Source organism: Tachyglossus aculeatus, chromosome 26, assembly GCF_015852505.1.
Source record: "Tachyglossus aculeatus isolate mTacAcu1 chromosome 26, mTacAcu1.pri, whole genome shotgun sequence".
NCBI lineage: Eukaryota > Metazoa > Chordata > Mammalia > Monotremata > Tachyglossidae > Tachyglossus > Tachyglossus aculeatus.
In genome coordinates, this window is record NC_052091.1 from 4,657,589 (window position 1) to 4,682,527 (window position 24,939).

Sequence of the window (24,939 nt, forward strand, 5' to 3'; positions counted from 1 at the left end):
GGTGGTCCCCTTCCCCCCAGTAGATTAGAAGCAACTGGAGGGTAGAAGGGTGTGAGCCTCCTTTTGAGAAGCACTGTGGGTTAGTGGTTAGAGCCGGGCCTTGGCATCAGAAGGAACTGGGTTAATAATAATAATAATAATAATTATGGTATTTATTAAGCGCTTACTCTGTGCCAGGCACTGTTCTAAACACTGAGGTATATACAAGGTAATCAGGTTGGACGCAGTCCCTGTCCCATATGGGGTCACAGTCTCAATCCCCATTTGACAGATGAGGCCACTGAGGCCCAGAGAAGTGAAGTGACTTGCCCAAGGTCACACATGAGCCCACTGTTGGGTAGGGGCTGTCTCTATATGTTGACAATTTGTACTTCCCAAGCGCTTAGTACAGTGCTCTGCACATAGTAAGCGCTCAATAAATACGATTGATGATGAAGTGTCTTGTTAATATGTTCTGTTTTGTTTCTCCCCCTTTTAGACTGTGAGCCCGCTGTTGGGTAGGGACCGTCTCTATATGTTGCCAACTTGGACTTCCCAAGCGCTTAGTACAGTGCTCTGCACACAGTAAGCACTCAATAAATATGATTGATTGATTGTTTTGTTGTCTATCTCCCCCTTCTAGACTGTGAGCCCGCTGTTGGGTAGGGACCGTCTCTAGATGTTGCCAACTTGGACTTCCCAAGCGCTTAGTACAGTGCTCTGCACACAGTAAGCGCTCAATAAATACGATTGAATGAATGAAGTGAAGCAAGCAGCGCGGCTCAATGGAAAGAGCCCGGGCTTTGGAGTCCGAGGTCATGGGTTCAAATCCCGGCTCCGCCAATTGTCAGCTGTGTGACCTTGGGCAAGTCACTTCACTTCTCTGGGCCTCAGTTCCCTCATCTGGAAAATGGAGATGAAGATTGTGAGCCCCGCGTGGGACAGCCTGATCATCCTGTATCCTCCCCAGGGCTTAGAACAGTGCTCTGCACATAGTAAGCGCTTAACAAATGCCATCGTCATCATCAAGTGGCGGAGCCGGGCGGGATTAGAACCCCCGTCTTTTGACTCCAAGCCCGTGTTTTTGCCACTAGGCCATGCTGCTTCTTTAAACCGGGTTCTAATCCCAGCTCTGCCACCTGTCTGCTGTGTGACCTTGGGCAAGTCATTTCACTTCTTTGGGCCTCAGTTCCCTCATCTGGAAAATGGGGATGAAGAGTGTGAGCCCCACGGGGGACAGGGACGGTATCCAGCCCGACTCACTTGTATCTACCTCAATCAATTAATCAATCAGTGTGGCCGTTACCCACCACAACCGCCCACTGAACTGACGCGGGACTGTAGGTTCATTGTGGGACGGGGACTGTGTCCAACCTAACTTGTATTCATTCAGTCGTATTTATTGAGCGCTTACTGTGTGCAGAGCACTGTACTAAGCGCTTGGGAAGTCCAAGTTGGCAACATAGAGAGACGGTCCCTACCCGACAGCGGGCTCACAGTCTAGAAGGGGGAGACAGAGAACAAAACCAAACGTATTAACATCATCATCACCATCATCAATCGTATTTATTGAGCGCTTACTATGTGCAGAGCACTGTACTAAGCGCTTGGGAAGTCCAAGTTGGCAACATATAGCGATAGTCCCTACCCAACAGTGGGCTCACGGTCTAAAAGGGGGAGACAGAGGACAAAACCAAACGTATTAACAAAATAAAATAGATAGAATAGATATGTACAAGTAAAATAAATTGAGTGATAAATCTGTACAAACATATATACATATATACAGGTGCTGTGGGGAAGGGAAGGAGGTTAGACGGAGGGGATGGAGAGGGGGAGGCTCGGTCTGGGAAGGCCTCCTGGAGGAGGTGAGCTCTCAGTAGGGCCTTGAAGGGAAGGGCCTCAGCACTGCGTGGCACATAGTAGATCAATCAATCAATCAATCAATCGTATTTATTGAGCGCTTACTATGTGCAGAGCACTGTACTAAGCGCTTGGGAAATACAAATTGGCATCACATAGAGACAGTCCCTACCCAACAGTGGGCTCACAGTCTAAAAGGGGGAGACAGAGAACAGAACCAAACATACCAACAAAATAAAATAAGTAGGATAGAAATGTACAAGTAAAATAAATAAATAAATAAATAGAGTAATAAATATGTACAACCATATATACATATATACAGGTGCTGTGGGGAAGGGAAGGAGGTAAGACGGGGGGATGGAGAGGGGGACGAGGGGGAGAGGAAAGAAGGGGCTCAGTCTGGGAAGGCCTCCTGGAGGAGGTGAGCTCTCAGCAGGGCCTTGAAGGGAGGAAGAGAGCTAGCTTGGCGGATGGGCAGAGGGATTGGGGGCATTCCAGGCCCGGGGGATGAGATGCTTAACAAGTACCATTATCATTATTTTTATTATTGTCCCACTCGCGTCGGTCTGCCTGGGGTTTGCGTTGGCTGCCACACTGTACGCCGCGGGACTGTCTCCCCTCCCCGTCGACGGAAGGGGGTCCGGTCCGGCCGTCTTGGTGGGTGGGCTGTGACCCCCTGACACGTCCAAACGGGGGGCCGGGGGGGGGGGTGTCTTCGGTTGGGTTCCAGAGATCATCACGGGGATGAAGTTCACGTACGACTGCCGCCACCTGATCACCGTCTCCGGGGACAGGTAACACGACCGGGGGCAGCGTTTTACCAGGCAGTAAGTGGGGAGGGATGGGCGGGGGGTCAGGGGTCGCAAACTAATCCCGTTGGTTTGTAAACTCAGTGTAGACGGGAAATGTGCGGTGTATTTATGTTGTACTTCCCAAGTGCTTAGCGCAGTGAACTGCACTCAACGTGTCGTCATCCTCTTCTAGACTGTGAGCCCGCTGGTGGGTAGGGACCGTCTCTATATGTTGTCAACTTGGACTTCCCAAGCGCTTAGTACAGTGCTCGGCACACAGTAAGAGCTCAATAAATACGATTGAATGAATGAATGAATGAACCAGCGGCAGCGTTGGCCAGGCAATAAATGGGGAGGGATGGGCGGGGGGTCGGGGGTCGCAAACTAATCCCGTTTGTTTGTAAACTCAGTGTAGACGGGAAATGTGCGGTGTATTTATGTTGTACTTCCCAAGTGCTTAGCGCAGTGAACTGCACTCAACATGTCGTCATCCTCTTCTAGACTGTGAGCCCGCTGGTGGGTAGGGACCGTCTCTATATGTCGCCAACTTGGACTTCCCAAGCGCTTAGTACAGTGCTCGGCACACAGTAGGCGCTCAATAAATACGATTGAATGAATGAATGAACCAGGGGCAGCGTTGGCCAGGCAATAAATGGGGAGGGATGGGCGGGGGGTCGGGGGTCGCAAACTAATCCCGTTGGTTTGTAAACTCCGTGTAGACAGGATATGTGCGGTGTATTTCTGTTGTACTTTCCCAAGTGCTTAGTACAGTGATCTGCACTTAACATGTCGTCATCATCTTCTAGACTGTGAGCCCGCTGGTGGGTAGGGACCGTCTCTATATGTTGCCAACTTGGACTTCCCAAGCGCTTAGTACAGTGCTTGGCACACAGTAAGAGCTCAATAAATACGATTGAATGAATGAATGAATGAACCAGCGGCAGCGTTGGCCAGGCAATAAGCGGGGAGGGATGGACGGGGGTCAGGGCTCGCAAACTAATCCCGTTTGTTTGTAAACTCCGTGTAGACGGGAAATGTGCGTTGTGTTTCTATTGTACTTTCCCAAGTGCTTAGTTCAGTGAACTGCACTTAACACGTCATCATCATCTTCTAGACTGTGAGCCCGCTGGTGGGTAGGGACTGTCTCTATGTCGCCAACCTGTACTTCCCAAGCACTTAGTACGGTGCTCTGCGCACAGTAAGCGCTCAATAAAGACGATTGAATGAATGAAAACACGGAGACAGGTGTCAAAATCGTCAGAACAAATATTGAGCCCGCTGTTGGGTAGGGACCGTCTCTCTATGTTGCCAACTTGTACTTCACAAGCGCTTAGTCCAGTGCTCTGCACGCAGTAAGCGCTCAATAAATACAATTGATTGATTGATTGATTGAGAGGGCCGTGGGCATCCCGGGGAAGGTGCCGGCTCCAGCCCTGTCCCGGCCCCCGGCGGGTGGGACGATTCCGGCGGCGGAGGCGTCGCCCCGGGGGATCCCGTTTCTCCTTCCCGATTCCTCTCGCTCTCATTCATTCATTCAATCGCATTTATTGAGCACTTACTGTGTGCAGAGCACTGGACTAAGCGCTAGGGAAGTACAAATCGGCAACATATGGAGACGGTCCCTACCCAACAACGGGCTCACAGTCTAGAAGGGGGAGACAGACAACAAAACATATTAACAAAATAAAATAAATAGAACAGTAAATACGTGCAAGAGTATGCACATTCATTAATTCATTCAATCGTATATATTGGGCGCTTACTGTGTGCAGAGCACTGTACTAAGAGCTTGGGAAGTACAAATCGGCAACATATAGAGATGGTCCCTACCCAACAACGGGCTCACAGTCTAGAAGGGGGAGACAGACAGCAAAACATATTAACAAAATAAAATAAATAGAATAGTAAACATGTCCAAGAGTATGCACATTCATTCATTCATTCAATCTCATTTATTGAGCGCTTACTGTGTGCAGAGCACTGTACTAAGCGCTTGGGAAGTACAAATCGGCAACATATAGAGACGGTCCCTACCCAACAACGGGCTCACAGTCTAGAAGGGGGAGACAGACGACGAAACATATTAACAAAATAAAATAAATAGAATAGTAAACATGTCCAAGAGTATGCACATTCATTAATTCATTCAGTCTCATTTATTGAGCGCTTACTGTGTGCAGAGCACTGTACTAAGCCCTTGGGAAGTGCAAATCGGCAACATATAGAGACGGTCCCTACCCAACAACGGGCTCACAGTCTAGAAGGGGGAGACAGACGACAAAACATATTAACAAAATAAAATAAATAGAATAGTAAACATGTGCAAGAGTATGCACATTCATTCATTCATTCAATCTCATTTATTGAGCGCTTACTGTGTGCAGAGCACTGTACTAAGCGCTTGGGAAGTACAAATCGGCAACATATAGAGACGGTCCCTACCCAACAACGGGCTCACAGTCTAGAAGGGGGAGACAGACGACAAAGCATAGTAACAAAATAAAATAAATAGAATAGTAAACATGTGCAAGAGTATGCACATTCATTCATTCATTCAATCTCATTTATTGAGCGCTTACTGTGTGCACAGCACTGTACCAAGCGCTTGGGAAGTGCAAATCGGCAGCATCTAGAGACGGTCCCTACCCAACAACGGGCTCACAGTCTAGAAGGGGGAGACAGACGACGAAACATATTAACAAAATAAAATAAATAGAATAGTAAGCATGTAGAAGAGTACGTACATGTGTGTGCTGTCCCCAGTTGCGTGTTCATCTGGCACCTGGGCCCGGAGCTCACGTCCTGCATGAAGCAGCACCTGCTGGAAATGGACCCCGGCGAGCAGCGGCAGGCGACGGAGGTCACCGAGTGGGCTGAACCCAGCAGGTCCGGAGCGCCCCGGGGGCCTGGGGGGCATGGGAAGCGCCGGGGATCACTGGAAAGAGCCCGGGCTTCGGAGTCGGAGGGCGGAGGTTCAAATCATCATCATCATCAATCGTATTTATTCAGCGCTTACTATGTGCAGAGCACTGGACTAAGCCCTTGGGAAGTACAAGTTGGCAACATCTAGAGACGGTCCCTACCCAACAGTGGGCTCGCGGTCTAAAAGGGGGAGACAGAGAACAAAACCAAACATACTAACAAAGTAAAATAAATAGAATAGATATGTACAAATAAATTAAATAAATAGAGTAAAAAAAAATCCCGGCTCCGCCGCTTGTCAGCTGGGTGACTTTGGGCAAGTCACCTCCCTTCTCTGGGCCTCAGTTCCCTCAGCTGGGAAATGGAGATTAAAACCGGGAGCCCCCCCGGTGGGACAACCTGATCACCTGGGAACCTCCCCAGCGCCTAGAACAGTGCTTTGCACGTAGTAAGCGCTTAACAAATAACCATCATTATTATCAGCACTTAGAACAGTGCTTTGCACCTAGTAAGCGCTTAACAAATCATTCATTCGTTCATTCAATCATCATTCAATCATTCAATCGTATTTATTGAGCGCTTACCGTGTGCAGAGCACTGGACTAAGAGCTTGGGAAGTCCAAGTTGGCAACATCTAGAGACGGTCCCTACCCAACAGCAGGCTCACAGTCTAGAAAGGGGGGACAAATAAATGCCATCATCATTATTATTATTATTATTATTATTATTATTATTATTATTATTATTATTGGGCTGGGCCTGAGGACCCCCCCGCCCTCTCCGGTTACCTCTAGGCCGGAGACCTACTTATCCGTGCCCTGCCGGACTCTGTCTCCGCCCGAGCAGACGGAAGATGAGATGGAGGAGGACGACGACGACGACGAGGAGGAGCCGTCGCTGCAGACGCCGGCCAAGGACAGCTTCGATTCCGGTGAGAGTCGGCTTGAACTGGGGGAGACCAGAACTCGGTGCTGGGAGGCCCCCATTCCCCGTCCTCGCCAAGCTTCCATCATCGTCATCATCATCATCAATCGTATTTATTGAGCGCTTACTATGTGCAGAGCACTGTACTAAGCGCTTGGGAAGTACAAATTGGCAACATATAGAGACAGTCCCTACCCAACAGTGGGCTCACAGTCTAAAAGGGGGAGACAGAGAACAAAACCAAACATACTAACAAAATAAAATAAATAGAATAGATATGTACAAATAAAATAAATAAATAAATAAATAGAGTAAAAAAAATATGTACAAACATATACATATATACAGGTGCTGTGGGGAAGGGAAGGAGGTAAGATGGGGGGGATGGAGAGGGGGACGAGGGGGAGAGGAAGGAACGGGCTCAGTGTGGGAAGGGCGGATGGAGGAGGTGAGCTCTCAGCAGGGCCTTGAAGGGAGGAAGAGAGCTAGTTTGGCGGAGGGGCAGAGGGAGGGCATTCCGGGCCCGGGGGATGACGTGGGCCGGGGGTCGATGGCAGGACAGGCGAGAACGAGGTACGGTGAGGAGATCAGCGGTGGAGGAGCGGAGGGTGCGGGCTGGGCTGGAGAAGGACAGAAGGGAGGTGAGGTAGGAGGGGGCGAGGTGATGGATGGACAGCCTTGAAGCCCAGGGTGAGGAGTTTCTTCCAGTGGGGAGGTAGGGCGGACCTGGAACCGGTTTATACCTGGGGCCAGAGCCAGCCAGGAGAGATGGGCTGGGAGCGGGAGCGGCCCTACTGAGAGCTCACCTCCTCCAGGAGGCCTTCCCAGACTGAGCCCCTTCCTTCCTCTCCCCCTCGTCCCCCTCTCCATCCCCCCATCTTAGCTCCTTCCCTTCCCCACAGCACCTGTATATATGTATATATGTTTGTACAGATTTATTACTCTATTTATTTTACTCGTACGTATCTATTCTATTTTATTTTGTTAGTATGTTTGGTTTGGTCTCCCCCTTTTAGACTGTGAGCCCACTGTTGGGTAGGGACTGTCTCTCTATGTTGCCAACTTGTACTTCCCAAGCGCTTAGTGCAGTGCTCTGCACACAGTAAGCGCTCAATAAATGCGATTGATGATGATGACCCGGGATCAGGGTGGGCTTGCGGATGAGGGTCGGCCCGGGCCTCCGGCTTCCCGGGGAGTTGGTTGCCGATCGGGGAGCCACACCGGGTCACGCGCGGTTTCCGCCGTGGGCTCCTCCTGTGTGGCGGAGTTTCCTCCAACTCGTAGACCGTAGGGCCCCGGGGCAGGGGACGGTCTGCGCGTCTGTCATCATCAATCATCATCAATCGTATTTATTGAGCGCTTACTGTGTGCAGAGCACTGGACTAAGCGCTTGGGAAGTACAAATTGGCAACATAGAGAGACGGTCCCTACCCAACAATGGGCTCACAGACCCCGAGGGCCTCCTTCAGGGCTCTGCCCCTGCCGTGCGTCTCCCCCCTCCCTCCCTGGGGGTGAAATTTCCCCGGGCGTTGAAGGTGGCATTCGGGGCATTCAAACCCCCCCCGCGCCCCGGGCCGCCCCGGGCCCGGCGCTTGAGCGGGACCCTCCGGGCCTTTCGTTCCAGACCCCCGCTGCCTGCTGACCAACGGCAGGCTGCCCCTGTGGGCCAAGAGGCTGGTGAGTGGGGTCCGGCCGGGTGTCCCGCGGGCTGCCCCGTGGATCGGTGGAGAGCGGCCGGGGGGCGGGGGTGAACCGGGGGGCTTGGTTCTCCCTCGGGGCGGGGGGCCGCGTTCCAGGGAAGCGGGCGACACCGGCCCCGTGGCCTCTCCCCAGCTCGGGGCCGAGGAGGCCGCCGACGGTGCAGCCCCGCACCCCAAGAAGAGCTACCAGCCGCAGGGACGCTGGGCGGAGCGGGCGGACAGAGACCCCATCAAGACCATCCTGGGCCCGCAGACCCTGGACTACTGTTTTACCCCCCTGCGGCCCAGGGCCATGGACGACTTGGACACGATACGGCCCCGGACCCTGGGCCGCCTGCTCTCCGAGGTCGGGACCGGGTTCCCCTCCCCTGGGTCAGACTTCTCCCCCCCCGGGAGTCCTGGGGGGCCTGGAGTCAGTCAGTCAGTCGGTTGTATTTATTGAACGCTTCCTGTGTGCAAAGTACCGTACTAAGCACTTGGGAGAGCACACTACAGCGTTAAACAGACACATCCTCTGCCCAGAACGAGAGCCGGGGACCCCTGGGCAGGTACGGGGCTCTCGGCTGCTTCTGGGGGCGGATCTGGGCTTAGAACAGCGCTTTGCACATAGTAAGCGCTTAATAAATGCCATCATTATTATTATTATCTGGGGTGGATCCAGATCTTTTAGACTGTGAGCCCAATGTTGGGTTGGGACTGTCTCTATATGTTGCCACTTTGTACTTCCCAAGCGCTTAGTACAGTGCTCTGCACATAGTAAGCGCTCGATAAATACGATTGATGATGATCCAAAGCCCCGAGTCCTGTGAGCAGTAGAGGTTTGAGCTAATAATGATAATTATGGTGTTTGTTAAGCGCTTACTATTCATTCATTCAGTCGTATTTATTGAGCGCTTACTGTGTGCAGAGCACCGTACTAAGCGCTTGGGAGAGGCAGCGTGGCTCAGTGGAAAGAGCCCGGGCTTTGGGGTCAGAGGTCCTGGGTTCAAATCCCGGCTCCGCCAATTGTCAGCTGTGTGACTTTGGGCAAGTCACTAAACTTCTCTGGGCCTCAGTTCCCTCATCTGGAAGATGGGGTTGAAGACTGGGAGCCCCCCGTGGGACAACCTGATCCCCTTGTAACCTCTCCAGCGCTTAGAACCGTGCTTTGCACATAGTAAGCGCTTACTAAGTGCCATTATTATTATTATTATTATTATTATTATTATTATTGGGAAGTCCAAGTCGGCAACGTATAGAGATGGCCCCTACCCAACAACGGGCTCACAGGCTAGAAGGGGGAGACAGACGACGAAACGAAACATGGAGACAGGTGTCAAAATAGAACAAAATAGAATTAAAGCTATATGCACAACATACTATGTGCCAAGCACTGTACTAAGCACTGGGGGAGATACAAGCAAATCAGGTTGGACACAGCCCCTGTCCCACATGGGGCTCACAGTCTTTACCCCCATTTTACAGATGAGGGAACAGGTACAGTGCAAGTTAAGCAAGTCGCCCAAGGTCACACAGCAGACAAGCGGTGGGGGCAGGATTAGAACTCAGGACCTTCTGACTCCCAGCCCTGTGCTGTATCCTCTAAGCCATCCTCTTTCTCACGCTGCTAGAATGCTAGAGAAGCAGCGTGCCCTAGTAATAATAATAATGATGGTATTTATTTAGCGCTTACTATGTGCAAAGCACTGTTCTAAGCACTGGGTAGGTTACAAGGTGATCACGTTGTCCCACGGGGGGGCTCACAGTCTTAATCCCCGTTTTCCAGGTGAGGGAACTGAGGCCCAGAGAAGTGAAGTGACTTGCCCAAAGTCACACAGCGGACAATTGGCGGAGCCGGGATTTGAACCCAGGACCTCTGACTCCAAAGCCCGGGCTCTTTCCACTGAGCCACGCTGCTTCTAAAGCCCTAGCGTGTAGAGCACGGGCTTGGGAGTTAAAAGGATCTGGGTTTTATGTTGGCATTTCTTAAGCGCTTACTATGTGCAAAGCACTGTTCTAAGTGCTGGGGAGGATACAAGGTGATCCGGTTGTCCCACGGGGGGCTCACAGTCTTCATCCCCATTTTACAGATGAGGCAACTGAGGCACAGAGAAGTCTTCTAGACTGTGAGCCCACTGTTGGGTAGGGACTGTCTCTAGATGTTGCCAACTTGTACTTCCCAAGCGCTTAGTCCAGTGCTCTGCACACAGTAAGCGCTCAATAAACATGATTGATTGATTGATTGAAATCTCTATATGTCACCAACTTGTACTTCCCAAGCGCTTAGTCCAGTGCTCCGCACACAGTAAGCGCTCAATAAACACGATTGATTGATTGATTGAAGTCTCTATATGTCGCCAACTTGGACTTCCCAAGCGCTTAGTCCAGTGCTCCGCACACAGTAAGCGCTCAATAAATACGATTGAATGAATGAAGTGGCTTGCCCAAGGTCACACAGCTGACGAGTGGCTGAGCAGGGATCTGAAGCGCTTAGTCCAGTGCTCTGCACACAGTAAGCGCTCAATAAATACGATTGCTGATGATGATGATGATCTAATCCCAGCTCCACCACTTGTCTGCTGGGTGACCTCGGGGGAGTCACTTCACTTCTCGGTGCCTCAGTTCCCTCATCTGCTAAAAGGGGATTAAAACTGTGGGCCAGGGACGGTCCAACTCGATTAGCTTGACTCTCCCCCAGCACTTAGAACAGCGTTTGACACGTAGTAAGCGCTTAACAATTACCCTCACCGTCATCGTTATTATTCTCAAATCCCGCCTGTGGTCAACCGTCCGTCCTTTGGGGTGGGCTCCTTGCGGGCCAGGACAGCCGCCCTTCTCCTTGTGATGTAGAGACCCCGGGTCACTGGCTTCCCCCAAACGTGCGCACACGTACAAAAATATGCACGTGTGCACCCTTTCTTGGCAATCAGTCAATCAATCGTATTTATGGAGCGCTTACTGTGTGCAGAGCACTGTACTAAGCGCTTGGGAAGTCCAAGTTGGCAACATCTGGAGACAGTCCCTACCCAACAGCGGGCTCACAGTCTTAAAGGGGGGGACAGAGAACAAAACCAAACATACTAACAAAATAAAATAAGTAGAATAGATATGTATTGTCCACACCCAGACCAGATTTACTGGCAACTCCAGTCTGTGATTTATGCGGACGGGACGTGGGAGAAAGGGACGGGCGAAGGGGACGCACCCAACTGCCATCAGTCACAGTGGGCGCTCAATAAATATGATTGAATGAATGAATGAGCCCCCCCATCCCCCCGGCCTCACCTCCTTCCCCTCCCCACAGCACCTGTATGTGTGTGTATATATATATATATATATATATATATATATATATATATATATATATAAATATGTGTGTGTGTGTGTTTGAACGTATTTGTTACTCAATTTATTTATTTACCTTATTTCTACATATTCTATTTATTTTATCTCGTTAATCTGTTTTGTTTTGTTGTCTGTCTCCCCCTTCTAGACTGTGAGCCCGCTGTTGGGTAGGGATCGTCTCTCTATGTTGCCAACTCGGACTTCCCAAGCGCTTAGTCCAGTGCTCTGCACACAGTAAACGCTCAATAAATACGAATGAATGAATGATGGGCAGGCCCAGGGGTCGGTAGGAGGGGAAGGGGACGGGAGAAGGTGGGTGGGGGAGAGGGGCACGCGTCCCCGGATCTGGGAATGGCCGAGCAGAGAGGGAGAGTGAGAGAGATGCCCCCTCCTTGTAGACAGAGAGGAGGGGTGTTGGGACTCAGGGCAGGGAGGAGGAGGAGAGGGAGGGATGGGGGCAAACTGCGGCCTCCGAACCCGGCCTGAGCCCCCGAAACCCTCCCACAGGCCGGCAGCGGGGACCCGGCCAGCCCACCGGAGGACCCGGCCCCGCCGCCCACGTTGGACCGGGCTGCCTCCCTCCAGGTGCTCACGGCGAGCGGCAGCGCCCACTTGGACCCCGGGGAGATGTCGGGCGACACCGACAGGTGGGTGCCCACCCCCGGCCGATTCTCGGGGGGCCCGGTTGCAGGTGTTCCTGAGACGGAGGGACGGTTTTGTTCTCCGTCTCCCCCTTCTAGACTGTGAGCCCGCTGTTGGGTAGGGACCGTCTCTATATGTTGCCACTTTGTACTTCCCAAGCGCTTAGTACAGTGCTCTGCACACAGTAAGCGCTCAATAAATGCGATTGATGATGATGATGACAAACCCCGCCGATCGGGAGGGTGATGCCGCCCCCCGTCCACTTACGCGTCTCCTTTCCCCGACCGGGGGCTGGAGAAGGCCCCTCTCTCCGGGCTGGGAGCAGGGGCGGGCAGAGGAGGTCCCAGACTTCCCGGTGGGGGAGTGGGGGGCCTGGACTCAGTGGAAAATCTTTTCCCAAGCACGTATTGCGTGAAGGACGCGGAGGGCCCGACCTCGGGGCGGCCGGCCGACAGCTACTCGCTCACCTCCGGGGACTCAGACACTTACGCCCTGGAGCGTCCGCTCGAGGGTAAGTCGGGAGCGGGGGCTACTTGGGGGGTGCCACAGGGACAGGATTTGGGGGGGATGGACATCTCTCCCTGCTCTGTGAGTCCCCGACCGGGCGGGGAACGTTTCTACAAACTGTTATACCCTCCCAAGCGCTTTCTACAGCTTTCTACATATTTATTACTCTATTTATTTATTTATTTATTTGTTTTACTTGTACATTTCTATCCTATTTATTTTATTTTGTTGGTATGTTTGGTTCTGTTCTCTGCCTCCCCCTTTTAGACTGTGAGCCCACTGTTGGGTAGGGACTGTCTCTATGTGTTGCCAAATTGTACTTCCCAAGCGCTTAGTCCAGTGCTCTGCACATAGTAAGCGCTCAATAAATACGATTGATTGATTGATTGATTAAGCACTCAGTAAATACGATTGATTTATTGATTGACCCCTCCCCCCCCCGCCTCCAACCATCCCCATTCTACTGGCCATCCCACCGTCCTCTCCACTCACTCCCGACCTGACCGCCCAGCCCTCCTGAAGCAGCGTGGCTCAGTGGAAAGACTCCCGGGCTTGGGAGTCAGAGATTATGGGTTCGAATCCCGGCTCTACCACTTGTCAGCCGTGTGGCTTTGGGCAAGCCCCTTCACTTCTCTGGGCCTCAGTGCCCTCAACTGTAAACTGGGGATGAAGACTGTGAACCCCCCGTGGGACAACCTGGTCACCGTGTGACCTTCCCAGCGTTTAGAACAGTGCTTTGCATATCGTAAGCGCTTAATAAATGCCATTATTATTATCATTCATTCATTCAATCATATTTATTGAGCGCTTACTCTGTGCAAAGCACTGGACTAAGCGCTTGGGAAGTACAAGTTGGCAACATATAGAGACGTTCCCTACCCAACAGCGGGTTCACGTTATTATCATCTTACCTCCTTCCCTTCCCCACAGCACCTGTATATATGTATATATGTTTGTACATATTTATTACTCTATTTATTTATTTATTTTACTTGTACATATCTATTCTATTTATTTTATTCTGTTAGTATGTTTGGTTTTTTTTTCTCTGTCTCCCCCTTTTAGACTGTGAGCCCAATGTTGGGTAGGGACTGTCTCTTTATGTTGCCAATTTGTACCTCCCAAGCGCTCAGTACAGTGCTCTGCACATGGTAAGCGCTCAATAAATATGATTGATTGATTGATTGATTATCTGTCCATCCGTCACCAGGCCCTGGGATGTGGCTGGGCGAGTTTCGTTTCCACCTCTCTGGCGAGGGCAGGGCCCCGGCTGAGCCCCCACGGCCACCCTCCAACGCGGCGGCCAAGGGCCGAGCACTGTAGCCCCGGTGTTTCCCCAGATGGCGACTCGCTGGGGTCGGAGGACACGGAAGCGGAAGTCGGGGACTCGGACGAGGGCCACGGAGCGGCTCCGACGTCCCCTCCGGCGTCGCCGCCGGAGCCGGGAGCGGCCGTCGGGCGGCTGTTTGGGGCGTTGGCCGGTGAGTTGGCTTTCAGGCATCTGGCGTGGGCCGTGCGTGGTGGCGGCGGGGACGGGACGCCTAGCGCGACCTCACTCAGCCTGGATCCGTGCCTCCCCCCCGGGGCCTAGGCGGGAGTGAGGAGGTGGACGATGAGGAGGAGGAGGAGGAGCCGGCTGAGATGGACAGAGCCGTGCCGCCCAGCAGTTCCCTGCCCCAGACGCCCGAGCACGAGAAGTTCCTCAGACATCACTTCGAGACCCTCACTGACGGCCACCCCGAAGGTGAAAGAGCCGAGCGGCCCCGGCAGCCCCTCGGACGTTGGCCAGTCTGTCCTCGCACGCTTCCTGGGGGCCACAGTCAGGGACCGGAGCATCCAGTCGGGGGGCCAGGCGGAGGAAGGGGGGCCGTCCGTCCTCCCCAGGCCCGTAGCTGGCCGATTGCAAGGGACAGTCTGTCACCTCAGGCGCCTTGGGGCGGGTGGGCCCCGGCGTCCCCGAGCTAGTGTAGTTGGGGTCGTGATTCCCCTCTGCCTGCCGGGCAGTGCCAGACCACGGACACGCAGGGGCCGTCCTACCACAGAGGCTCTCCCTGATCAATCAATAATCGTATTTATTGAGCGCCAACTGTGTGCCGTGCACTGTACTAAGCGCTTGGGAAGTCCAAGTTGGCAACATAATAGAGACAGTCCCTACTCAACGGTGGGCTCACAGTCTAGAAGGGGGAGACAGAGAACAGAACAAAACATATTAACAAACTAAAACAAATAGAATAGATATGTACGAGGAAAATAAATAAATAGAGTAATAAATCCGTACAAACATATATACATATATACAGGTGCTGTGGGGAAGGGAAGGAGGTAAGGCGGGGGGGAAAGAGGGGGAGAGGAAAGAGGGGGATGCGTCCCACCTCGTTCTGGTCCTCCCCCCCTGCTTCCCTGCACGCTAGGATGGGCCCGGCCAACAGCCACCCCCGCCAATCGATTATCACAGTCTTATCACAACATTATCACATCGCCAATCACAGTCTTTTAGACTGTGAGCCCACTGTTGGGTAGGGACTGTCTCTCTATGTTGCCAACTTGTACTTCCCAAGCGCTCAGTACAGTGCTCTGCACACAGTAAGCGCTCAATAAATACGATTGATGATGATGATGATGATGATTGGTTCTCGTGTCCGGCCCCCAGAGGCGTTCGGCAACTCCCTGAAGGACCTGAAGCCCCCGGAGGATGAGGAGAACTTCTTCCTGAACCCCCGGCTGAGCATATCGGCCCGATTCCTCTCCCGCTGCCAGAGGAATCCCAGGTGGGGGCCGGGCCGGGCAGGGGCGGGTCTGGGAGCTACCAGAGCGGGTAGAGCCGAGCACCCCATCTGGACTGGTGGGGCCACCCGGGGCGGCCCCCTACCCCCGGCCGGATTTCTCTCGTCCAAAAGACGGGCTCTTAGAAGGCCCGGACCCGGGAGCGGGGCCGGAGCTGAACACCCCCCCTATTCATATGTTGCCAATTTGTACTTCCCAAGCGCTTAGTACAGTGCTCTGCACATAGTAAGCGCTCAATAAATACGATTGAGGATGATGATGATGATGATTCAGGTCCCATGGTCGAGATTGGGGCCACCTGGTAGCCCCAGTCCCCCTCCGGACCCCCAACTTTTCCAGTTCAATAGACCCACTGGGACTTGGCAGACAGGTTGCCCCGATCATCGTCCCCAGCAACGTAACCTGCCAGAGGGTGCTGAGGGACTTGGGGGCGGTGGGCACGTGTATGCGTTGCCCCTAAGGGAGAACCCCTGGCTCTCCCAATCCCGTTTCCGGAGCCACGCTCACGACCGGGCCCCCCCCCACCGCCCCCCTGCAGGTTTGCCCACGCCTTCCCGCCCAGGGGGCTCCAGGAGGCCAAGACGGACGCCGCGGCCCCAGAGCGTCTCGAGGCTCCCAGAGCAGACGTGAGTTAGGCCTGGATCCCCCTTTCCCGGGACTCGCTGGGCAGCGCGGGGAGCGGGGGGATCGGATGCCTGGGCCCTGGGAGGAGTTGGGGGGGAAGGGGGTGCCGCGCCACCCCTGTACCCACCGTGCCGACCCCTCCCTGCCGCCCTGATCCTATTCCAGAGAGTCCAAGGCGAGAAGACGGTGGAGAGTGAGAAGAGCGTGGAGTGCGCTTCTTGGAGCCAGCCGGGTAAGCCCCCCACCCCCCTCAGCTCCAGCCTCACAGTCAGAGCCCAGGCTGGACCTCCCCGTCCCCCGCATCTCACTCTGCTCTCCCTGGTAGCCCCAGGGGGGAGACTGAGGCTCGGGGGTCGGCAGGGAGACCCCTCGGCCCCAAATCTGAGACCTCGGGGCTGCAGATGAGCCGTTAGGGAGATTACCAGACTAGAAGGTGGGAGGGCAGGGGTACACCGACTGTGACCTTTGGGGGGTGGGGGGGGGGCCCATCCCTGTCATCCCAAGCCTTCTGCCCAGCTCGGAGATTGAGCAGATTGGAACCCAAAGAAGAAGGAGAGGGAGAGTGGGCAGGATCCTGGTTGTCCAGGGGCGGGCCCAGCACCGATGCTGGGGGAAGAGCATAGAGGAGGGAAGAAGGCTCATCCCCTTCAGGGCAGGGGTGGCATCCCGACCGGGGAAGCGGGGCGGGCCCAGCCCACATACCCCAGCTAGGAGATGTCCAGCCGAGTCAACGGACGCGTAAGAATGCATACGTGGAAGCCCAATCATTGCGGAGATAGACCGAGCTGGAAGGAGCCGGAGGGTTCAGGGGCCGGGGTCAGGTGGGGGACATCTGGGATGCTTCCTAGGGAGGGCTTTCTACCAGTTTGGAAGGAAGGAGGCAAGTGGTTTGGGGATGGAGGAGAGCTCGGCATTTCAGGCCGGGAGCGTGACAGGGAGGAGAGGACATTCCAGGCTGGGAGCATGGCAGGGAGGAGAGGGGAGGGCATTCCAGCCTGGGAGCATGGCAGGGAGGAGAGGGGAGGGCATTCCAGCCTGGGGCAGTGACAGAGGAAGGCGGAGGGTATTCCAGGTGCAGGGGATGGTGAAGGAGGGGAGGGCATTCCAGACTGGGGGAATGACAGAGAGGTGGGGGAAAGGCATTCCAGACTGGGGGAATGGCCCGTGCCGGGCCTCAGAGGCGGGCGACTGAGCCTCGGCCGGGTTCTTCTCCGTCCAGTGGCATGCCACCCCGCCTCGTCGGTCCCGGGGCTCCCCGACGAGAGGAAGGCGAGGCCGCCCCTGCGCCCTTGGGCCCGGCCGGGCCGCCCCGCCCGGGGCCCGACCTACATGGAGGCCACGGCCAGCTCCCGGGCCAAGATGTCCCGCAGCCTCTCCATCTCCCTGGGTGACAGCCTGGAGCCCCCGAGGCCCGGCCCGCTGGCCCGGCCGCAGTCCACCGGCGAGCTGGCCGAGCCGGGCCGGGCCCGGGACGGGTGGCAGGAGGGAGACCGGGCGCTCCCCGCCCGGGGCAACCACGAGGCGAGAGCCAACTTGACGCTGGACCTGCCCAGCTTCGCCTCCCGCCTCCTGGGGCCGCCCCCTCCGGAGCCCACGGGGGCCGGGGGGTGCGCCCGCTCCCCGGGGGGCCCCGTCCCCCCGCCAGCCAACGGGACTCCGACCGAGATGAGATCGCCGGCGGGGCTCCGGCGCCCCGGCGGCCTCCGACGCCCGTCGGACCCGGAGCCCCCCGCCGAGGCGGGAGCCCCGGCTGACCCGTCACGCTGTGGGAATGGCTTTGGGGAGCCGGGGGCCGGCCCCGGGGCCCCCCGCTCGCCCCCCGCTCCCGAGGAGGACCCCAGGACCCGGCAGACGGACCCCGCGCCCAGTGAGTAGCCGCCGGCCCCGTTCTCCGGCTGGCCGAGGACCGGGGCCGCGTTATCATCATCATCAATCGTGTTTATTGAGCGCTTACTATGTGCAGAGCACTGCACTAAGCGCTTGTTGGTGTTGGTGTTATCTCCGGCGCGGACGGACGGTGGGCTTCTCCGGGGAGGGGCCGGCCCCCCAGGGAGAGCTCTGGGAGGAGGAGATGTCCCGATGGGTGGGAATCGATCAGTCCATCCATCGAGCGTATTTCGTGAGTGATTACTAAGCGCAGAGCACGGTACCCAGGGCTCGGGAGAGGACCACAGAGCGCGGTAGGTACGATCCCCACCCTAAAGGGGACTTATCGTCAGCGCTTAACAAATACCACTATTATTATTATTATCTAGACGGGGCGGCACATTAGAGAGATGAAAATCAGCGGAAGATAGGGACACAAGGCAGGGAGAAGGGTGGATTGTCAGGTGCGAAGCGGGAGCGAGTGTCAGGAGGACCCAGGGAAGGGGCCGGCGGCGAGACTCTCTATGTGTCACCGACTTGTTCTTCCCAAGCGCTTAGTCCAGTGCTCTGCACACAGTAAGCGCTCAATAAATACGATTGATTGATTGATTGATTGAGACGGAGGAGATGGAGGTACCGCGAATAGACTGGCGTCGGAGGAGTGAGGTGCCAGCCGGTCGTTTTATCGAGTGCTTTCGGTGGGCTGAACGCCGTACTAAACTCTTGGGGAGAGTATGCCGTAACAGTAAACAGACACATTCCCTGCCCTCAACGAGCTTACAGCCTAGAGGCAGGGAGACGGACATTAGCGTGAATAAATAAATTACCCAAGTGGGTGGGATGGGTTGTAATGGGAGCAGCGAGGTAACACAGGAGGAGGCCAGGCGTTTGTTGCTCCTCACGCGGTAAGCGCTCAATAAACGCGATCGAATGTTAAGCGCTTACTACGTGCCAGGCGCTGAACTGAGCGCTGAGGTGGATGTAAGCAAATTAATTGGTCAGGTGATCATTCATTCATTCAATCATATTTATTGAGCGCTTACTGTGTGCAGAGCACTGGACTAAGTGCTTGGGGAGTCCAAGTTGGCAACGGATAGAGACGGTCCCATAAAACAAATAAATAGAGTAATAAATAACGTGCAAACATATATGTTAAGCGCTTACTACGTGCCAGGTGCTGAACTGAGCGCTGAGGTGGATGTAAGCAAGTTAATGAATGAAGGCGATCATTCATTCATTCAATCGTATTTATTGAGCGCTTACTGTGTGCAGAGCACTGGACTAAGCGCTTGGGAAGTCCAAGTTGGCAACGGATAGAGACGGTCCCTACCCAACAGCGGGCTCACAGTCTAGAAGGGGGAGACGGACAACAAAACAAAACATATTAAGAAAATAGAATAAATATGTACAAATAAAACAAATAAATAGAGTAATAAATATGTACAAACACATATGTTAAGCGCTTACTACGTGCCAGGCATTGAACTGAGCGCTGCGGTGGATATAAGCAAATTAATTGGTTAGGCGATCATTCATTCATTCATTCATTCAATCGTATTTATTGAGCGCTTACTGTGTGCAGAGCACTGGACTAAGCGCTTGGGAAGTCCGAGTTGGCAACGTATAGAGACGGTCCCTACCCAACAGCGGGCTCACAATCTAGAAGGGGGAGACAGAGAACAAAACAAAACATATTAACAAAATAAAATAAATAGAATAAATATGTACAAATTAAATAAGTAGAGTAATAAATACGTACAAACATATATGTTAAGCGCTTACTACGTGCCAGGCACTGAACTGAGCGCTGAGGTGGATATAAGCAAATTAATTGGTCAGGCGATGATTCATTCATTCAATCGTATTTACTGAGCGCTTACTGTGTGCAGAGCACTGGACTAAGTGCTTGGGAAGTCCAAGTTGGCAACATAGAGAGACGGTCCCTGCCCAACAGCGGGCTCACAGGCTAGAAGGGGGAGACAGAGAACAAAACCAAACAGATTAACAAAATAAAATAAGTAGAATAAATATGTACAAGTAAAATAAATAGAGTAATAAATACGTACAAACGTATACATATATACAGGTGCTGTGGGGAAGGGAAGGAGGGAAGGCAGGGGGATGGAGGGGGGAGAGGAAGGAGGGGGCTGGGTGTGGGAAGGCCTCCTGGAGGAGGTGAGCTCTCAGTAGGGCCTTGAAGGGAGGAAGAGAGCGAGCTTGGCGGATGGGCAGAGGGATTGGGGGCATTCCAGGGCCGGGGGATGACGTGGGCCAGGGGTCGATGGCGGGACAGGCGAGAGCGAGGTACGGGGAGGAGATTAGCGGTGGAGGAGCGGAGGGTGCGGGCTGGGCAGTAGAAGGAGAGAAGGGAGGTGAGGTAGGAGGGGGCGAGGTGATGGAGAGCCTTGAAGGCCAGGGTGAGGAGTTTCTGCCTGATGCGCAGATTGATTGGTAGCCACTGGAGATTTTTGAAGAGGGGAGTAACATGCCCAGAGCATTTCTGGACAAAGACAATCCGGGCAGTGGCGTGAAGTATGGATTGAAGTGGGGAGAGGCAGGAGGATGGGAGATCAGAGAGAAGGCTGATAGAGTAATCCAGACGGGATAGGATGAGAGCTTGAATGCTCAGGGTAGCGGTTGGGATGGAGAGGAAAGGGCGGATCTTGGCAATGTTGCGGAGCTGAGACCGGCAGGTTTTGGTGACGGCTTGGATGTGAGGGGTGAACGAGAGAGCGGAGTCGGGGACGACACCAAGGTTGCGGGCTTGTGAGAAGCGAAGGATGGTAGTGCCGTCCACAGCGCTGGGGGTTCCAATCCCAGCGTTGCCACTTGTCTGCTGTGTGAGCTTGGGCGAGTCACTTCTCTGGGCTCCAGTTCCCTCATCTGGGAGTCAGAAGGACCCGGACTGTAACCCCGGCTCCGCCACCTGTCTGCTGCGGGTCCTTGGGCGAGGCCCCCAGAGCTTAGAACAGTGCTTGGCACATAGGAAGCGCGTAACCGATGCCGTCATTATCACCACTATTGTCTCCGTGCCCAGGCGCCCGACCGTCCCCGCCGTGGCGAGCCGAGAGCGTGGCCCAGCGTCTGCGCGGCGTGTTCCAGGAGGCCGTGGACCTGCACAAGGTGGGGATGGGCGGACTGGGGCGGGGGCCGGGGGCTCGGGCCTCTCCCGGCTCCCGCCCACCAGCAGCCCCCCGCGCCCGCTGTGCCCGCAGGTGGTCTCGGCCGGCGACGCGAGCGCCGAGCAGCTCCAGGTCCGAGCGGAGCTCCGGGCCACGTTCCTGTGGCTGAGGCGGCAGCTGGAGGCGGTGGGCTCCCCCGGGGGTCCCCCCGCCCGGACCCCCTCGCCCCAGCCGCCTCTCCTGCCCGGCACGGACCTGTGGGACTTGCTGGAGCGCTACTCGGAGCTGCTGGTTCGGGCCGTGCAGAGGAAGACGGGGGGGCTGGGGCCGGAGGGCTGAGCGGGCCTGGGGGACGCCCCCAACTTCGGCGGGACGCGGGCGGCGGAGGGGGACCCCCCGTCCATCCTGCCCGCCGGAGTCGCTCCCCCACGGATCCGCATCCGTCCGCCCGGACCCCCACTTGCTGCGTTTAACAATATATCTATTTTGGAACAGTAATGAGACTGCGGTGCGCCGGGCTTGGGGGTCTGCTTGAGGGAGGGGGGTTTTCCTGGGAAGATGTTCGGACCAGGGATCACGGCCCCACACCCGTTCCCGGCCCAACCAGAGGGAGATCCGGAGAGCCAGGGAACAAGCGCTCCCAGGAAGCGGGCAGCGTTGCTTCCCGTTTGGGAAGGCCTTCCTGAAGTCCGTCCTCCATCCCTCTGGCTGCCGTCTCTCCCCTTTCCTGTTTTCTCTGCTTCCTGAGGCCCGTTTTGTCCTTCTCCCTTAATCGGACTGACCGTTCATTCATTCAGCCGTGTTTATTGAGCGCTTACTGTGGGCAGAGCACTGGGCTAAGCGCTTGGGAAGTACAAGTTGGCAACATATAATGATGGTTGTCGTATTTATTGAGCGCTTACTGTGGGCAGGGCATGGACTAAGCGCTTGGGAAGTACAAGTTGGCAACATATAATGATAACGGTGGTTGTCATTTATTGAGCGCTTACTGTGGGCAGAGCACTGGGCTAAGCGCTTGGGGAGCACAAGTTGGCAACATATAATGATAATGATGGTTGTCGTATTTATTGAGCACTTACTGTGGGCAGAGCACTGGACTAAGCGCTTGGGGAGTACAAGTTGGCAACATATAATGATAATGATGGTTGTCGTATTTATTGAACGCTTACTGTGGGCAGAGCACTGGGCTAAGCGCTTGGGGAGTACAAGTTGGCAACATATAATGATAATGGTGGTTGTCGTATTTATTGAGCGCTTACTGTGGGCAGAGCACTGGGCTAAGCGCTTGGCAAGTCCAAGTTGGCAACATATAATGATAATGATGGTTGTCGTATTTATTGAGCGCTTACTGTGGGCAGAGCACTGGGCTAAGCGCTTGGGGAGTACAAGTTGGCAACATATAATGATAATGATGGTTGTCGTATTTATTGAACGCTTACTGTGGGCAGAGCACTGGGCTAAGCGCTTGGGGAGTACAAGTTGGCAACATATAATGATAATGGTGGTTGTCGTATTTATTGAGCGCTTACTGTGGGCAGAGCACTGGGCTAAGCACTTGGGAAGTACAAGTTGGCAACATATAATGATAATGGTGGTTGTCGTATTTATTGAGCACTTACTGTGGGCAGGGCATGGACTAAGCGCTTGGGGAGTACAAGTTGGCAACATATAATGATAATGGTGGTTGTCGTATTTATTGAGCGCTTACTGTGGGCAGAGCACTGGGCTAAGCGCTTGGCAAGTCCAAGTTGGCAACATATAATGATAATGATGGTTGTCGTATTTATTGAGTGCTTACTGTGGGCAGAGCACTGGGCTAAGCGCTTGGGAAGTACAAGTTGGCAACATATAATGATAATGATGGTTGTCGTATTTATTGAGCGCTTACTGTGGGCAGAGCACTGGACTAAGCGCTTGGGGAGTACAAGTTGGCAACATATAATGATAATGATGGTTGTCGTATTTATTGAGCGCTTACTGTGGGCAGAGCACTGGGCTAAGCGCTGGGGGAGTACAAGTTGGCAACATATAATGATAATGATGGTTGTATTTATTGAGCGCTTACTGTGGGCAGAGCACTGGGCTAAGTGCTTGGGAAGTACAAGTTGGCAACATATAATAATAATGATGGTGATAATAGTTGTGGCATTTGTCAAGCACTTCCTATGTGCCAGGCACTGTACCGAGCCTTGGGCCAGATACAGGAGAAGAATAACAATAATGATGGCATTTGTTAATAATAATAATGATGGCATTTGTTAAGCGCTTACTATGCGCAAAGCACTGTTCTAAGCGCTGGGGGGGGGATACAAGGTGATCAGGTTGTCCCACGTGGGGCTCCCAGTCATCATCCCCATTTTTTACAGATGAGGGAACTGAGGCTCTGAGAAGTTAAGTGACTTGCCCAAGGTCACACAGCAGACATGTGGCGGAGCCGGGATTCGAATCCATGACCTCTGACTCCAAAGCCCGGGCTCTTTCCACTGAGCCACGCTGTTAAGCGCTTGCTATGTGGGAAGCGTGCCCCACGGGGCTCCCAGCCTTAATCCCCATTTGACAGCTGAGGGAACTGAGGCCCAGAGAATCAATCAATCAATCAATCGTATTTATTGAGCGCTTACTGTGTGCAGAGCACTGGACTGAGCGCTTGGGAAGTACAAGTTGGCAACATGTAGAGACAGTCCCTACCCAACAGTGGGCTCAGAAAAGTGAAGTGGCTTGCCCAAGGTCACACAGCAGACAAGCGGCAGAGGCGGAACTAGAACCCACGACCTTCTGACTCCCGGGGCTGCGCTTTTCCCACTAGGCCAGGCTTCCCCTCCCCGTCACAGGGGGTCCTGGATCATCATCATCATCATCAATCGTATTTACTGAGCGCTTACTGTGTGCAGAGCACTGTACTAAGCGCTTGGGAAGTACAAATTGGCAACATATAGAGACAGTCCCTACCCAACAGCGGGCTCACAGTCTAAAAGGGGGAGACGGAGAACAAAACCAAACATACTAACAAAATAAAATAAATAGAATAGATATGTACAAATAAAATAAATAAATAGAGTAATAAATATGTACAAACATATATACATATGTTTGTACATATGTTGTGTATGTACATATATACATGTTTGTACACATGTTTGTACATATGTACATATGTTTATACATATGTTTGTACATATGTATATGTATATACATATACATATGTACAAACATATACATGTTTGTACATATGTTTGTACATATGTTTGTACGTATGTATATGTATATACATATACATATATATACATATATCCAGGGGGTCCTGGATGAGGAGGGAGGGTCTGCCCAGGGCAGACAGGCGGGCACGCAGTCTTCTGCCCCTGCGGTGCTCTCCCAACCGCTTAGCACAGTGCTCAGCTCACGAACAATCCCGAGATACTGTGGGCGAGGATCAGGACAACCAGACTGGGCAGGAAGGAGGAATAATAATAATAATAATAATAATAATAATAATAATGGCATTTATTCATTCATTCATTCATTCATTCAATCGTATTTATTGAGCGCTTACTGTGTGCAGAGCACACAGTATATGTTGGCAACATCTAGAGACGGTCCCTACCCAACAGCGGGCTCACAGTCTAGAAGGGGGAGACAGATGACAAAACATACTAACAAAATAAAATAGAATAAATATGTACAAATAGGGTAATAAATACGTACAAACATATACATCTATACAGGTGGTGTGGGGAGGGGAAGGAGGTAAGCGCTTACTCTGTGCAAAGCACTGTTCTAAGCGCTGGGGAGGTTACAAGGTGATCAGGTTGTCCCACAGGGGGCTCACAGTCTTCATCCCCATTTTACAGATGAGGAAACTGAGGCCCAGAGAAGTGAAGTGACTCGCCC

The 24,939-nt window shown here is 53.6% G+C and overlaps 2 protein-coding genes across 2 annotated transcripts in view; both read left to right on the forward strand.

Annotated features, from left to right (window-relative positions):
- WDR62 (WD repeat domain 62) overlaps positions 1-17,938 on the forward strand; it is a 53,456-nt gene extending 35,518 nt beyond the window's left edge. The window contains exons 18-30 of the mRNA XM_038767675.1: positions 2,576-2,639; positions 5,400-5,522; positions 6,353-6,489; positions 8,107-8,159; positions 8,316-8,528; positions 12,014-12,153; positions 12,550-12,659; positions 13,996-14,136; positions 14,247-14,399; positions 15,306-15,423; positions 15,978-16,065; positions 16,229-16,295; positions 17,283-17,938. Coding sequence (XP_038623603.1) covers positions 2,576-2,639; positions 5,400-5,522; positions 6,353-6,489; positions 8,107-8,159; positions 8,316-8,528; positions 12,014-12,153; positions 12,550-12,659; positions 13,996-14,136; positions 14,247-14,399; positions 15,306-15,423; positions 15,978-16,065; positions 16,229-16,295; positions 17,283-17,938 — 2,063 coding nt within the window. The remainder of the gene's footprint in view (positions 1-2,575; positions 2,640-5,399; positions 5,523-6,352; positions 6,490-8,106; positions 8,160-8,315; positions 8,529-12,013; positions 12,154-12,549; positions 12,660-13,995; positions 14,137-14,246; positions 14,400-15,305; positions 15,424-15,977; positions 16,066-16,228; positions 16,296-17,282) is intronic.
- Positions 17,939-20,885: 2,947 nt separating this feature from the next.
- LOC119945906 (WD repeat-containing protein 62-like) lies at positions 20,886-21,404 on the forward strand. Its single transcript, XM_038767179.1, has 2 exons — positions 20,886-21,052; positions 21,145-21,404. The coding sequence occupies exons 1-2, from the start codon at positions 20,930-20,932 to the stop codon at positions 21,388-21,390; spliced, it is 369 nt and encodes a 122-aa protein (XP_038623107.1). The 5' UTR covers positions 20,886-20,929; the 3' UTR covers positions 21,391-21,404.
- The last annotated feature ends 3,535 nt before the right edge of the window (positions 21,405-24,939 follow it).

Coding starts and splice junctions, on each gene's coding strand:
- LOC119945906 (XM_038767179.1), top strand. CDS start 20,930: ATGCCGTCATTATCACCACTATTGTCTCCGTGCCCAGGCGCCCGACCG. Junction 21,053..21,144: donor AGGCCGTGGACCTGCACAAG/GTGGGGATGGGC, acceptor CTGTGCCCGCAG/GTGGTCTCGGCCGGCGACGC.